This window comes from Lotus japonicus, chromosome 1 (genome assembly GCF_012489685.1).
Source record: "Lotus japonicus ecotype B-129 chromosome 1, LjGifu_v1.2".
NCBI lineage: Eukaryota > Viridiplantae > Streptophyta > Magnoliopsida > Fabales > Fabaceae > Lotus > Lotus japonicus.
In genome coordinates, this window is record NC_080041.1 from 128,641,225 (window position 1) to 128,658,086 (window position 16,862).

A 16,862-nucleotide genomic window follows, 5' to 3' on the forward strand; every position below is an offset into this window, starting at 1 on the left:
TTAGTCCATCAAATAAATTTATTTTAATGTGTAGTATAATTAAAAGTATATCTTGAATTATTTTTTAAAACACAAGTAAATATCAATAAAAATATTAGATGTTTATAAATGTCAGTTTATCTAAATTTTAATAACTAAATAAATAACTAAGAATTAACGTACTAAATTATTATTTAATTTTATAATATGTCTTCTATACATATCTCTCTGTTTTTATATAGTGTCTCTATATAATTTCTTAAAGCCAAATATGTGAAGGTAATAAAAAACAATTTAATTTAATCTTCATTCTTCATCATCACACACACACTACTAGAACCGAGATTCATTCTGCTTCATACGTCTTTGGCGGGACCCCTCTTATTCTCACGCCGCCGCAAGCCACCGTCTCCTCCGCCATCGCTCATTTTCCGGCCAAATTCAAACACTCGCATTATTCTCTCGCTTCTCAATCTTCCCTCTGATCCTCATCATCATCAACAAACAGGTTCACAATTTTCCTACTTTGATTTCCTTCCATTTCAATTCGCTCAAAACATCAAAAATTGGCATTGTCAATAACAGCACCATGTTATGTTCAGATTTGAGTAGTTTAGTCGGTTGCAATGGTAGTAGGAGGTGGGAGAATCCGGCTGAACACATGGCAGCAGGCGGCGGTGGCGGTGGGCTCGGCGGTGGGTGCGTTGTTGGACCCTCGGAGAGCGGATTTGATAGCCGCTCTTGGTGAGACTACTGGAAAGCCTGCATTTGAGAGGGTTCTTCAGAGGATGAAGAGTTGCCCTGAAGGGAGGGTCAGTTTTTCATTTTTATAATTAATAATTAATTCCCTTTTTGCTTGATAGAAATCATGTTGTGAAAACAAGTTTGTTGTTGTTGTTGTTGAATGTTGAATGTTGAATGTTGAATGTTGAATGTTGAGTGGCCTTTGTTTGATTATTTCACTTTTTATGGGATGTTTTCTAGCATTTAACAACAAAGGTTTGTATTTTGGGTGAGAAAAGCTTTAGGATGAGATGAAAATGCTTGTGTCCTGGTCTTAGAGACTTTGTTAAGAAAAAAATTCAGATGGGGTAGCAAAAAATTGAGACTTGCAAATAACCCAACTTGCATTGGCAAGTAAGTAACAACTAACAACACTGTTTTTCCCGCTGCGAATATGATATTGAACCAACTCCTTTTTGTTTTGGTAGAAGGTAATGAGGTGGTGTTTTGTTATTATTAGTACTTGTCAGTCGGAATGCATCCATGAGAGCTTAGGTGACAATGCCAATATGAGAAATGAAATTTTGGATAGTGTAGTGGTTCCTTTTGGAATATTATGTGATGGCACATATTTGGTGAATTTCAAAAGTGTAGACTGGATATAAGGATGATTGTTGATTCATTTTTTTGGACTGTCTTAGCGAGAGTTTGGAATAGGGCTTAACTCTACATAAAACCTTGCTTAAGGGGTGAGGATTGCCCTAACCTTCCTTATAAGAAAATTTTGGGGAGATCTCTAATCAATGTAAGACCTTAACACTCGTCTTAACTCGTTAGATATGGAAATTGTACTGATTCGAGTAAATTTATGTTTTATCAGGATTTGGGATTGTCTTTCAATAAGAATGATACATTTTTGTGGAATAGGTTGCAATTGTTGTGTGCCACAACACCATTGTACATTCCTTGTATTTATTTTATTATTTTCCATATCAGTTTGGAATTATGCTAAATTGTTATTGTGGTGATTGTTGTTTTGATAGTTTATGGAGCTCAGTAAGTGTCTTCCCACCCACCATAAATGTCTATAATTGTTTTTATGATCTATGCACATGTATATACACACATATAATGTGTTTTGCACCAACTTATATTCAAAGTTAAAACCCCTCACTAGACCTCTTACTGGTAGGAGTGCAGCCCAAGGGATTCCTTGCCCTTTTATCATCACTGCCAAAGGGCTGAAATGACCAAACTAATTATGTACTTTTAAGACTAGTAACTTGCTAATACTTGCTCACATCTATCTTATGCCAACTAATGTGCAATTAATGCACTTTGGACAATTACAGTTTATGCATTACTGAAATGCCTCTCTGGATAAGAGTGGTTATAATTATTTTTCTCTCAACAATGATTTTTATAACCAGTGTCTGTTGGTCCAAGTGCCAAAAAGCTTGATTGTTCTTAGGTATGGTCTCAGATTGAAATTTTGTGAATAAATTTTTTTGCTGAGAGAGCTTTGATCTCTTAGGTGAATCCACCATCTTGACTCAAATTAATTGGCGCCTAATGTGACTTTTGAATACTTAAGGTCTTGGTTAAAAAAAAAAAGACACAATGGTTCTGATTACCGTCACTGAAATAATTGATATTCTTTACTTTGCTTAGACCAAAACTTGTTTCTGTCTAGATATACTGCTAAATGTCACTAACTCACTATAAAGACCAATGATTTTTCTTTTGTTTGACAGGCAGTATTATTGGAGCGTCCTCGTGTTGTATCCGCAAACGTAGGGCATGCTTGGGATCTGCCAGCGAACACATTTGGTGCTGCCTATGCTAGATTCATGGGATCCAGGAACTTCTCACCAGATGATCGACCTCCTGTACGGTTCATGGACACAGATGAGCTGGCCTATGTTGCCATGCGGGCTCGTGAAGTGCATGACTTCTGGCATACCCTTTTTGACCTACCTACTAACTTGATTGGGGAGTCAGCACTGAAGGTAATCGAGTTTGAGCAGATGTACCTTCCTATGTGCATGCTGTCTGTTGTAGGAGGCACAGCAAGATTCAGCGAAAAGCAAAGAAAGTTGTTCTATCAGCACTACTTCCCCTGGGCCGTTCGTGCTGGCATGCAGTGCACTGATCTCATGTGTGTATATTATGAACGACATTTTGATGAAGATCTGGAAGATGTTCGTAGAAAATTGCAAATTATTCCAGCTCCTGCTGTTCCTTAATTGCATGTCCTGATAAGTTTTTTTATGTTTTTTGGACAATAGCAGTGAAATTTTTCAGTAAGATTTAGTGCACAAATTTTGTTTCTGATATAAAGTCAGTGAGCTTTGTATAGGTTGGATTTTATCAATGATTGTATACCACGATCAATAAAATAGACTCACCATCACAGGTTTTGGTGTATGCTAGACTAAACTAAACCTGCCCTTAACTATTTAAAATTAGCATAGATGAGATTTTATTGCATTTGGGAAAATTGATCGCTTTTGGTTTATCTTGGTGAATTAAACTTGTTTGTATCATGAGATATTTGGTTGTTTCTACATACGGTGTTCTTTAGGCACTCAAACCTTTGATACCAACCGACCAGTTACCACTGTTTGGAAGAATGCCTGAGGTTAACAAAAACTCATAAGTGAGTTAAAATATTTGAAACTTCCATGCTTTCTTGAGTAATTTACTCCAGGACAATATTCACATTTTTAGTCATCTTTATTATTACTCAGTTTAAAAAGATATTTTACCAGGCAAAGTTGTGCCTATCGCTTGTTTGAACAGGGCAGCTATTATAAGTTCAATGGTAACTGATGACTTCAGCTATCAGATCCAGTTGGATATCAAAGGGCTCAACTGCCTTTAGACCCTGTCTGTGGAATCCTTATTGTATGCTCCTTTTTACAAGTTAGAAGAGGCTCTAACAGTGAATACTGAACTCTGATTGTAGTTTACTACTGTCATATTCTCTTTTGATGTTATCATGAATATGTGTGTTTAAATCTTCAAAATTTTTGAAGTAAATAAATGGGAAAATCATTTTCTGGAATGCACACATCATATACCCTGCATAGCAATGTCAAAGTGAAAGCTGCTTTTCTTTTCTCCTCATTTAGCAACATTGGAGTGTACTAGAGCATTATAAATTGGTCGATTGCAATGTCAAGTTACAGTTGCTTGCTGAAATGCTCTCTCTCTCTTTAAGATAAGGACCAATGGCACTGGTTACCACGTTATTATTTACACTATGTCAAGACCCAACTTTCTCTATTCTTATTCATTTTCTTCAAGTCTAACCGCAGTACTTAGATGCTACAAATTTAAACTCTCACATAATTCGAGTGATGGATGAGGGCTTTGTTCGTCCATTAATTCTGATTGTCACGTGCACGATAACTTTTCAATCATCCATCTATTATACCATGTTTAGAATCACTTTTAATCATATCTAAGTTTCTTTTCGAATAGTAGATTTTCTCAAAATCACCTTCCCTCAAACCTGAAAAACTACCAGATTTCCAAACATACAGTGACTTTGCTTCTTGTCTTGACATGAAATTTACACTACTGCAGTATAACCTGTTCTCATGTAGTCATGGTATGCCGTGCTCACTTCTGACATGGATCCATGACTTCCCTGACCCTCAAGGAATATAATAATAATTGTTTTAGGACCAAAAAGATTGTTTATTATATTTTACTTTGTTTGCAAATGAGAGGGGCACAACATACATGATTGAAGATCTGGTTATAAAAAAAAAAAAACATGATTGTCTCTTCCACATTAGAACCTGCACCCACCCCCTCCCCCCCGAAAAATTACGCTAACAAAATGGAAACAAAGGACATTAACAAAATTGCTGCCAATCTCAAATAGACCTCCACATTCAAAGCTCCACAGTGATGAACTTCAATACAAGACAAAATGAAAGTTGAAAAAATCTGGTCCACAGCTGACATCCATCCTGCCGCTGCCGCACATCCTCCTTCCCCGGTTGATGAATCAGGAGACACAAGAACGTGAAATCGTGAATGTTAAAATTAGCAATTTGGCATTTCAAGAAAAAAAAATTGTGATTGAATGTGCCAGTGGATGGAAAACCAAACATACTCGAAATAGGGCTATCAAAAATATTGAAATTCAGAAGACAAGCTTTTGGCAACTTCAAAGCATCAAATTGTGCCATTCCATTTTGACATAGCAAAAAGTATTATCTCTAATTTCCAAGAGGAATGCAAGCAACACCAAGGATGGCACGAATGCGGGTAGGGGTGGGGTGCTCGTGCCTTCCCACTTCCCACTCCTGCATCCCGCCCAAGTCCATGTCCCTGATCCCTGCTATGGGGTATATATTTCTCATATTTCTGTTCCTCACAGGGACCCTGAACTTATCAACAAAAATTTTGAAACATAGCGAACAATATAAAAAGTTGGGCACTAAATTTAAAACCACAAGTGATAGTTTTCTACATCAAATTCAATATAAATATACAATAAAATTTCAAAATAACATCATTTAAAATTCAACACGAAGCATAACATACGTTAAATCTTCAAATGAGCAATCCAAAATGTGAAGTCTAGCATTTAAATCTAAAAGTGGGCTGTAATAAAGGAACAAGGAGTATACTAAATAATCCTCAACCCCAAGTTTGTGTTGGACAGAATTTATCCATCACCATCCCCACGAGAAAAAAAATGCCTACGGTCAAGGCCCGAAAAGGGAATCCCCGTTCTCAGGTGAATATTGTCATCCCTACCAACAACTCATCTTGTGATGCTTCTTACCACACATTTAATGATTGATAATTTTTTTTTAAATCAACACACTTGCCTCATGAACTGATCGCTTAAAAATGTGTAGATAAAAATAAATGAACCAATCATAAAGAGTGTTGCTATTATTCATTTTTCCAAAACGGGATACTAGATGCAACACATCATGCCTCAGTCATGGCATTCGCCAAAACTTCATATATCTATTCCTCCATAATCTTAAAAAATTTGTTGGTAAAAATAAATGAACCAATCATAGAGTGTAGCTACTAGCTAGTACTCATTTTTCCAAAACGGGATACCAGATGCAACACGTCATGTGTCAGTCATGGCATTCGCCAAAACTTCATATATCTATTCCTCCATAATCTTAGTACTAGTTCACAGTGGACCAAAAGCAAAGGTAATCTATTCTAGTAAATTTGTTATTAAATAGAAATGAACGTGTACGATTCATCATTTTTCCACTCGTACACAGAAAGAAACATTACCAGGTTCACTAGATTGTTGTCCATTTTCAATTAGTGCCATACAATGAGGATTTCGCTACACGGCCAGAAAGTCAATCTCATCAGAGCTTTCCTCATAAACCACATAGTTGGCATCTGGAGCATCCTCATTGCCACTACCCTGATCACTATTATAGCTGCCTTCAGATGTACTCATAAAACTTGATCCATCTGATGTGTGGCTGCTAGAGTGTAATGGCACACTTGGATCACTATCATCAGCATCAAATTCCATGTAACTGCAACACAGGCCATAAACATAAAAATTGGTCACTTTTAGAATGAAAATTGAAAACGAAAAACCCTCCATCTCAGTGCATCAGAATACTCTAATTGAAAAAATATCTAACCTTCCTTCTGATGGATATTCAGCCACCAAATGCATATCAGGCCTTGCTTCCAAAACCTGCTTTATAGGCATAGTACTGCAACATAGAACCCCATATTTTAATTTAATAAAAATAGTAAAATAAGTCATTCAGAAAATTGAAGCATCACATTCATGAATGATAATCAATACCTAGGGTTGTAGCACCTCCGATACCAGTCAACCTCAGATGCTAAGCCTTCCCTATTGGATATGTCCTGTTTGCGGTTAAGAGTAAGAACTTGAATCAAAATTGAGAATCAAGCAGAACTTCACTTATTTTTAGCAACGTAACATATTTCTATGTACCCACCAGATGTACAAGCAATTTGAAATCTCCTGCAAGAATCGCTGTCAACAACCTGGTAGCTTCCGTCTGCACACGAAGTATTAGTGTTTCAGAGGCAATGGTTTGGAAATAAGGAACCAACTAGAAATGTATTGCAATCTGACCTCTTTGAGATGCATGCAATCCCTTAAAATTAAGACCTCAAGCAAGTTCCCACCATTGCAGCTTCCAAGGTTTCTGACAGAGAAAGGTTTTCAGATTTTCAAATCAACAATCTCAAAGACAGATGAATCTGAAGGTTTCGCAAAGTCTTGTTGAAAACAACTAACCTTAAGAAATTTCCCGTGATTGAATAGGATGTTGAAAAGTCAACATATTTCAGTTTCCGAAATCCCTGCAATGCAGTGTGAAATTAGTAACCCTGAAAATATGGGGGCTTTACTTCTACTTAGATTAAAATGAGAAATTGGAAAATGCCAACTAATTTAGAATTAAATAGCCTGAAATTCAGAAAAGAAATGGTAGCTGTAACGCCCCGATTTCTCGAGTGTCACACAGTAACCAATTTTTCACAAAAAATTTCGCCGATTCATTTATTACTCTTGATTAGGTGATAAAGGTCGTTTTTACTTTTGAAAGCTCTTGAATACCATTGATAGAAATCACTTTAATGTTTTCCGATTCATAACACAACCATAAACCGCGGGTTAAAGAAACCCGTTTTGCATTAAACTCAAAAAGAAGATAAAACATCAACCGTTATAAAATCAACTGTAAGTAAATAAAGAAAACCGTGTCCACACCCACGTATGGAAAAACCACGGCGGAAGTAAATAGTTTACATCAGTTACTCAAGTTCTCATAAAACTCAACAAAATAAAATGAAGTTCCAAAAGAACGCTCGCTCATAGGGCTCCCAGTCCAGCTATCAGTGTCACGGTCACTCGGCAGGTTCATCCTTTGGTTTCTCATCGTCTACCACCTGTCTCCTCTTCCTGGGTCTCGGTCCCACTAAATTGTTGTGAATCCACCGTGCGCCCCCTCCATAGAGTCGTTGTCCTGTAACCGAAGCGTCTGACCCGTCTTGAGGCACGAACTCAGCAGGTGTCCCAGCCTTAGGCTCAGAAGGTGTTTCCCCGACTCCCTCGACCTCAGGTCGTAGGAACCTAGGAGGTGGATAGGGCATGTCAAGGATGCCCCCTTCAACCGTGCGAACCTCCACTATATTGCCGTCCCGGTCCATCCCTATAAAGCTAACATCTCCGACATAAACTCTTCGGATCCCGGAGGAGTCGGCTCTCCAGGCCCGATCGTCTAGCTCCCCATCAAGTCTCAGCCTCCAGCGAGGCACGTACGTCGTTGTCGTCGACGCCATCTACCCCCCCCAAATAAACACATAGCAAACAAGAAAGGGTCAGGTCTAAAAGAAAACACATAATACAATAGATATAATGAGACAACTTCCACAATTTTAAAAAGTAACTATCTCTTTTACATTAGGGCTTAAGATGTTAGTTAGTCATCTATCGGTTCCTCACTTCACACAACCCACCAAATCTTCCATGGCCATCTTCGTGCTTCCGCAGAGGCACGGTTATCACGGTGACCGCAGTCAACCAAATCACGTGGAGCCGCAATGATCCACAAAAGTTCACGGTGACCGCAGTCAACCAAATCACGTGAGCCACACCGGCCCACAGAGTTCACGGGTGACCGCAGTCGACCCAAATAACTCCCCCGCGTGCAAGGTACCATCGTTCTCATGGTCCATAGTCTCACTAGACCTATGTCCAATAAAATTTTATTCACAATCATCTTGCAAGCGAGTTAATTCACTTTCTTAAGATTGAGGCTCTAGGTCAAGTCATCCTAAGTCTTTTATTTTCTCATCTCAAAGTTTACACTCCCAACAAGACATAATTAATTCCTTAAAGGGTAACACGGGAATTACGGCTAGGTGAGCGACCCGTGTCGCCAAAATTCACAACTCATGCATTAAAAATGCTACAAGATTACCAAGGAAAATTATTATGTACGTAAGCAACCAACCAAGGAAAAAGTCACCAAACTCCCCTCTAAGTTGGGTTCGGCCGAGACCAACTTTGGTCCCTAGGTTTGTAAAAAAAAATTTCTTTTTCCCTTGATTACTTACCATAACATTTTTCCAAGTCAAACATTTATACAATTGTAAAAGAAAAATCCAGCAAACTCACATCATCATCAACGCATGAAATAAGGCCAATTTTAAAGTAAGTATACAATCATCACATGAGCAAAATTTCCAGGACCTTGAATCTCAAAAAAAAAAAACACGTATGGCATATTACACCCCATATCACCATCTAGTAAAATTTTCCAGCAAACATCTCTTTCACAAAAATCCCCTTAACATCAAGAACATGCCAAATTTGAGATTTACTACTATCATGGAATCCTTCACGTAAATATTGAACCAGAACTGAACATGTTAGAGCAAAATATAGACCATGATAAACTTAGCAACAAGGTGCAGCCACCTCACTCAAGCACAAACTCATGCAAACTCATGGTAAAAGTCATAACTTTCCAAGGAAAACTCAAGATATAACTCCTATTCTACCCAAGAGATCCTAGGACCAGCCCTTACCTTTGTCCTTAGGCTTGAAGAAAAGATGAAATTGAAGAGCAAGGTTCTGGTTTCTCTCCTCTTCTCCCACGCGTGACCTTCCTCTCTCCCTCTCGCTCGCGAACTCCTTCTCCCTCTTGTGCGAACACGTCGACGGTGGTGGGGCTTGGGACGGTGACGGCTAGGGTGCAAGGGGAAAGTTTCTCTCACTCTTTCTCCTCTGTTTTACGTGTTTCAGAAGTGCACCAGGTTTCTTTCTTCAGAATAGTGTGAAAAGAAACCCTTTCCCCCCCAAAACCCTACATAGCCCGCGTCCCCTCTCTCTCTCTCTTGGGCTAGGGTTTGTTTTCCTTCAAGCCCGACCCAAGTCAAAACCCTTGACCCCATCACTTAAGAACTTACTCAGGTCTGAAACTAATCAAAAACCTCAGCCCTTTTTAGTAATATCACGATCAAACTCGGAATTGAAAGGAAACAAATCAATTAAATCCGCTGGTACTGTACAGCCAGGACCATCGTCACTAAACCGATGATATCTCGAGCTACAGAGGTCGGAATGACCTGATTCCACTTCGAGAATTTTCTAGACTTAAAGGGCTACAACTCTCATGAAGGAAGTTTTCCCAAATGAAGTCGTTAAGACCCTCTAAAAATTCACCCAAGTTGACAGTTCTAATCTGCCAGCTATCAAACATTAACTAAAACTTCAATTTTATTCAAACTTCCATAAAATTGTTCCAAATTGAACTTAGGGCCTTACAGTAGCTTCCCATCGCACATCAATAGAATATCAAGAAGATAAGTCTGCCTCACTTTCCCTAAGGCAATTCAATCAACAATGGTATGCACCATTGCAAAATTATTATTCAGACAAATTGAAACTTCACACCAGCTATTGGTAATATTATAAAACATCCATCCAGATGATTACACTGGATTAAACGGCAGAAGTTATATGTTGTGGAATTTCACCAAAATGCCTCTTTAACTTGAGAGTTCAAGATAGTTTTCAGGTGTAAAAAGTGAAAAGATGACATAAAAAGCCAAATTTGGTTGCATGTACATCTTGCTTGACTTGTATTTTGATTCATATTGTAAAACATCCATCCAGATGATTAGACTCCATTAAACCGCAGAAGTTATATGCTGCAAAAGTTCACCAAAATGCCTCTTTAACTTGAGAGTTCAAAATAGTTTTCGAGTCTAAAAGGTGGAGACATGACATAAAAAACTAAATTTGGGTGCATGTACATCTTGCTTGACTTGCACATTTATTCAATCTGTAACACTCTTCCCTTTTCCTAGCAGATAAAATGAAGAAATTCAACATTATATATTTAAGCAGACATCTATCTTTTAATGAATTAAACTTTATAAAAGAAAAAAATCCAAGGAGCAACAAGAGACTGATATTTAATCAAAACCTCCAATGTTTGAGCAATGCAAAAAAATGTTGAGAATGAGAACTTGAAACAAACAATGAAAAATAATAATTTCCTTAAAAACATACCTTAACCAGTATGCGAACTTTACAATCATGTAGCTTAAACCCTCGAAGAGATAAAGAAGCTAGATGAGGACAATTGTTTACCAGCTCAGAACACGTTTGCGCTTTCAAGCTATCATCTCTACCTGATAATTAAAACGAGATAAGCAGAGATATAGAGTCCTAATAGGTAAATTATATCTAAGAAAGTGACTTGCCTGCTTTAGAAGACTCAAAACACAAACGCTCGATCAAGTGGCAGTTTGCACTTACTGACATTAATGTTTGCCTCAGTTCAACATGGCTAGCAGTTTAAAAAAAAAATCCATCAGCAAATACTTAGAAACAACCTTCTCTTTCAAAAGAAAGAATTAGTGGAAAATATGTGAAGGCACATATACAGATACATATTAAATGGTTACAAACAATAATAATCACATTTAAAAATGAAACTAAAATACAAGTACATGCACATTAGAGTTTAAAAGAAAAAAAATATTGTAATAAAACAAATCATATTTGTAGTCACAACTAACAGCAGAAAGAGTTCGCAGCCTAACTGTGACAGATAGAATTTAAAATAGGGTACATTCCAGATCACAAGAAAGTAAACTAATCATGAAGAAAGAGTTCCATTTTCTTCATCTCTAACATGTTTCATCGATGACATTCATACCCGTGAGAAAAATGCTTATAATGAAAAGAAGGCGAAGAACACGAGTTGAAGTAAACAACTTACAGCCCAACAATTTCCAGATCAAGGAGAGAAGGGCATGCTAACAATGCCCCACCAAGGGATGCATTATCCATTCTCTCAATATTGTACAGGTGCAACTTTCTCAAAAGAGCCCTACAAAAACATAATGTAAGAGTCCATTTAACCATACTAAGAACTCAAGTCCATGAGAAACATACCCCGGAGCACCACCGTCCCCACTTAAAGGGCTTAAACAGCATCTTGTAAGAATGGATGATGGGTCTCTCCCTTGACGAGATCTCTTATCAATCCATGAAATGTTAGAAACGTCTACAATAGCATTCCTAACGGCACAAATCAATGGTTGACAACATCCAGGTGAAGTAGTGGCACCAGGGACAACACCAAGCTTAAGAGACCTTATTAAAAGAATTAAATAGATTAGTGCCAGCATATAATCAGGTAAAAATACATCAAACTGTAAACCATACCCAAAGAGTTAACACAAATTAAAATGGATGATACTTTTTCCTTTCCTAATTGAAAGAGCTAATTTAATTTAATTACTGATTGAAAGCAGTATCGAAGTTTACATGGAAAAGTACACTTAAAACTACAGGCCAGGTAAACATAAATTTCTAATAGGAAGTAAGGAACCAAAATTTAGTAGTAGGAGTATGTAATATGTTACATACCATGAGTCAATAATGAAATGAGGAAACCAAAGCAAATGAGGCAGACCATCAAAACAAATAATCAATATGAAACTAAATGGTCAAGTTAGGCAATTTATTTTTATACTTTCACAAATTATACCCCCAAAAAATCATCATATTAGCAGTTAATTGAAGTTTCCTTGTGAAGACAAATTTACCATGGAAGGGAAAAGGACCAATGAGACCCAAAATTTCTCCTACCTCAGTGCCTTTCCAGCTCGCTGAATCATCGTTGCAACCACTGCATTGTTAACCTTGGGAACAGGTGTAGTCAAATCAAGATTTGCATAGCACATAGGATCTTTGGCACACTTGCTAAAGAATGAACAAGAAGCTGATGCATAGCACAGGCTCTGGGTATCAAGCATCGAGAAGACCTGTACATCACATCATCGAATCAGTATGCGGAGAGTTTCGGCTATATTCTATTTAGAAAGCTCCAAACCACGTTTTAGCAAAAGCAAAAAAAAAAAAGCTTTTGCTAAAACCTGATTTAGGGACCTTCTTATCAGGAAATCAAACATGCTAATAAAAAATTGCGGATAAAGCATGTTAAAAATCAGCTCATAGGAAATGAATAATTCGATTCTCCCCCAGAAAAGACCATCAAACGAGCATAATCATCATTACTGTATAATATAACTATAGACTCTTGTATATTCCCCCATAAACACTTTCCAATTATGAAATCAAAAAAGCTTTTGCTCAAACATGATTTAGGAGCCTCCAAACATGCTAATAAAACCTTGCAGATAAAAGCAAGTTCATAATCAGCTCATAATAAATGAAAAAATCGATTCTCCCCCAGAAAACACCATCAAACAAGCATAATCATCAATTGTGTATAATGCAATGCAACCATAGACTCTTGCATATTCCCCCATAAACACTTTCCAATTATACTTCAACAGAAATAAAAAAAGCTTTTGCTCAAACATGATTTAGGAACCATCAAACAAGCTTAATTAATCACCATTACTCTATAATGCAACCATAGAGTCATGCATAGAAAACCCATAAGCACTTTCCAATTATACATAAACAGAAACCCACCACTGTTCAAAAAAGCTTCACAATGAAACAAGTAAAGCAAAGCGTTACCCTACCCACACAAAATTACTACCATTTCATGATTACATTGAATTTTCAATTGGATGAAATTGGGAGATTGTATGTATGTAACCTTGATGGTGAGGTCGTGAGAGAGGGGCCAGGAGAGTGAATTATGGTGGGAAGCGCGTTTGCGGGAGGAGTGGTTGGCGACGTGGAGGAGGAGCGAGCCCATCTTGAGAGCGCGATCGATGAGATCGGATGAGTCGTGAGGAGCGGGCATTGATTGGAGAAGATTCTCGAAGGAGAGATCGAGGGAGAGAGACGGTAAATCCGAGAGGGAGAGGAACGCGTTGAGAAGATTCTCCACCTGCTCCGGTCTAGGGTTTTCTGACGGACACTGTCGCTTCGCCATTGCTGGTGGCGGTGGTGACGGCGAGGAGGAGGAGGAGGTGGTGGTGGAGCACGGTGGCTATATCAAGCATGAGATTGCGATAGAGATTCCCATTTTTGCACACTCACTTGATTCGGGATTTGGGTTTGGCACCCCACCCTTTAGGCTACGCGCCCCAGCATTTTTTTTTTATTCCAAAACTACCCATCGATAAATGATTTGCCGATGTCAAAATAACAATCGGTAAATGATTTACCGTTATTGTTCCTCAGTATGAACACCTTTATCCCATTACCCAGAACACGAAGAACAATATCGGTTAATCATTAACCGATTCTTATATTGATATCGGTATATCATTTACCGATTGGTAATCTGGCAGTTTGATCACATTTTCACCATTACTCCTCCCTCCACCAACCCCTCCACCATTACTCCTCCCTCCAACAACCCCCCACCAGCCCCCCATAACTCGCCCAAACTACCTTATTCTACCATTACTCCACTCCTCCCTCACATTTCACCTTCCCACCACCACCACCATCTCCACATTTCCACCACCACCACCACCAACACCACCACCACCAAGGGAAAGCTTTTAACTTCTGGTAAGTGGTGTTAGCTTTGGTACTTTATTTATAGTTAGTTTAAGTAGTTAGTTGTTAGTTTAAGTAGTTAGTTTAGTTAGTTAAGTTGGTAATTTAGGCTGCTGAATCGTGAATCGAATCGGTAAATGAATTGCCGTTAATGTATCGGATTATGATTTACCGTTATTATACCGGAATTTGATTTACCGTTATAGGGTCGGTTATTGATTTACCGTTTTTGTTCCAGGGATGACAGAGTCCTTTTTCTTTGATGAAATCATTGAAATCAAAACTTACCTTTTGAATGTAATGGAATGGGTCTTTGTGGGAGCTTTGATGATGATTAGAACCGACCTTTGAGATGATTGAAGTAGTGGAACCGAGCTTTGAGAGAGGATGCGATTGAGGGAGGGAAATTTGGGTTTTGAAATAATGGGTTTCAAAACCCAAACTGTCGTGTTTATATGTTTTAAACAAGATCGGTAAATGATTACCCGTTATAGAGTCGGGTAATCATTTACCGTTTTTAATCAACTGGTTTTCTGGTAATTTCGCCCCCCAAGGTGGGGCGGGGGGCCTAATGGGTGGGGTGTTAAACCCAAATCCCGGGATCCCACTTCATTCACACACCACAGAATCTTTTTATTCATTTCCTCATTTAGAAATAAATAAAGTTGTTTCTCTTTATGTAAGAATAAAGATTAATATTTTCCGATGTAAAAAAAAATTTTATTAAAATAAACATTCTTTTTTTTCCAAAGATGTTTGTATTAGTTTTTTTTTAGCCACATATTTGTATTGTATTAATAACGAGTAGTTAGTTCAAATGGTATATGTTTGATTTCTCTTGCCGACTTAAATATTTTTGTCGCAGAAGATATTTGTCTTACATCAAAAAGATGTTTGTATTAAACACTCAATGCTCAATGATACTTGAATTGAAATTGAATAGAAAAAAAAATGATATTAGTACTGCATATAGTTGAGTAAATTAAGAACAATGATGCTATAAACTAGTAAAAACCTTAATAGAAGGCCATAAACCCTCAAAGTTAAAAAAAGAATCCAGTCAGACTTTGAAATAGAGAGTTTTTTTTTATAATTTTTTTGTCTATTTTTTTTTATTTTTTTGTCTACTCCCATTCACGTGGATTGATTGTGCATGAAGTTACCTCTGATTGTGATTAGGCAATTCTCTGGTTTTCTGATTTTGATTCTGTGATTAGTGATTGGTTTTCCGATCGAGTTTGCATCGTTTCTGGTTTGGATGGAGACTCGACGCAGGAGGCAACATCATTCACCAATGCGACAGCGGATTTCGCCGCCTCGGCGGCCTCATCGTGTGGTCCTGGATTCTCCGGTACGAACGACAGGAGTACAATCGCCTTCTCCTCCTCCATCACCTCCTGTACCACCACCTCCTCCATCGCCTTCACAGGTGGGATCTCTGGAGCGCTCACCAGAGAATTCACCTGCTCCGGAACAACAACCGGCGGTGACGCAGGAGCAATGGCGCCATTTGATGCGCAGCATTGGCAACATCCAGCAGCGGAATGAGCATCTACAGGCTCAGTTAGATTTCTACCGCCGCGAGCAGCGAGGTGATGGAAGCAGAGAAGCAGATTCCGTGGCTGAGTTCCGTCCGTTCTCGGAAGATGTCGAGAGTGTGGCGATTCTGGATAACATGAAAACGTTAGTTCTGGATTCTTACAGCGGCGATTCCGATCCGAAGGATCATCTTCTGTATTTTAATACGAAGATGGTGATAATTGCGGCGTCAGATGCGGTGAAGTGCAGGATGTTTCCATCGACGTTCAAATCGACGGCGATGGCGTGGTTCACAACTTTGCCGCGCGGATCGATTTCAAATTTCAGAGACTTCTCATCCAAGTTTCTAGTGCAATTCTCGGCGAATAAGAATCAGCCGGTGACGATCAACGACCTATATAATATTCGCCAGCAAGAAGGAGAATCACTGAAAGGGTACATGGCAAGGTACAGCGCAGCGGCGGTCAAGGTTGAGGACGAGGAGCCTCGAGCTTGTGCTTTAGCATTTAAAAACGGTTTGCTACCGGGAGGGTTGAACAGCAAATTGACACGTAAGCCGGCGCGTTCGATGGAGGAGATGCGTGCTCGCGCCAGCACTTATATTCTTGATGAGGAGGACGACGCTTTCAAAAGAAAGCGCGCGAAGTTGGAAAAGGGCGACACGTCGCCCAAGCAGTGATAAAAGGAGGAGTTTCAGATCGGTGGCAAGGCGGAGGGAGGAGTTTCAGATCGGTGGCAAGGCGGAGGGGAAAGAACAAGGTGCGTTCACGAGAGAATGACAGATCGAGATTCTTCAAGGCGCATCCAGCGATGGCAGATCGGAGCAACACGGTTCAGACCGACCATGAAGAGCGTCAACAGAGGTGATGCTTCAGATCGAGGAAGCATGTAGGCGAGGGAGAGCAGATTGGTAATGACGAAGAAAAGAACGAAGGCGAGGAAACTGTCCAGAGCACAATACATGAAGAGCAGAGCCAATCCCGAGACGTTTTTTTTTTAGCGATCGCGTTTGCTTTGGCGAGCACGTTTGCTTTGGCGAGCACGCGTTGGCTTTGGCGAGCACGTTTTGAGGTTAGGCGGCGAGCAAGTGTTGTTGGCGATGGAGTTCGGCGGCGGG

The 16,862-nt window shown here is 39.0% G+C and overlaps 2 protein-coding genes across 6 annotated transcripts; one reads left to right on the forward strand and one right to left on the reverse strand.

The window, feature by feature from the left end:
* The first annotated feature begins 280 nt into the window (after positions 1-280).
* LOC130730618 (ubiquinone biosynthesis protein COQ4 homolog, mitochondrial) lies at positions 281-3,129 on the forward strand. The gene is made up of 3 exons (XM_057582673.1): positions 281-487; positions 582-791; positions 2,457-3,129. Exons 2-3 carry the CDS (start codon positions 606-608, stop codon positions 2,946-2,948), a joined length of 678 nt encoding a protein of 225 aa, XP_057438656.1. The 5' UTR covers positions 281-487; positions 582-605; the 3' UTR covers positions 2,949-3,129.
* A 1,379-nt stretch (positions 3,130-4,508) lies between these two features.
* LOC130730619 (F-box protein At4g02733) lies at positions 4,509-13,788 on the reverse strand. 5 transcript variants are annotated; one of them, XR_009016394.1, is made up of 13 exons: positions 13,350-13,786; positions 12,368-12,543; positions 11,669-11,869; positions 11,493-11,603; positions 10,972-11,057; positions 10,778-10,899; positions 6,992-7,056; positions 6,827-6,899; positions 6,687-6,749; positions 6,527-6,591; positions 6,357-6,431; positions 5,989-6,245; positions 4,509-5,103 (listed from the first exon to the last, which is right to left on the reverse strand). XR_009016394.1 is itself a non-coding variant. In XM_057582674.1 (12 exons), the coding sequence occupies exons 1-12, from the start codon at positions 13,629-13,631 to the stop codon at positions 6,044-6,046; spliced, it is 1,521 nt and encodes a 506-aa protein (XP_057438657.1). In that variant the 5' UTR covers positions 13,632-13,786; the 3' UTR covers positions 5,820-6,043. The 5 variants fall into 5 exon arrangements, 2 of the variants coding, with proteins under 2 accessions (XP_057438657.1, XP_057438658.1); XR_009016395.1 differs by having other exon boundaries at positions 4,510-4,706; XM_057582674.1 differs by lacking the exon at positions 4,509-5,103 and having other exon boundaries at positions 5,820-6,245.
* Between the last annotated feature and the right edge of the window lie 3,074 nt (positions 13,789-16,862).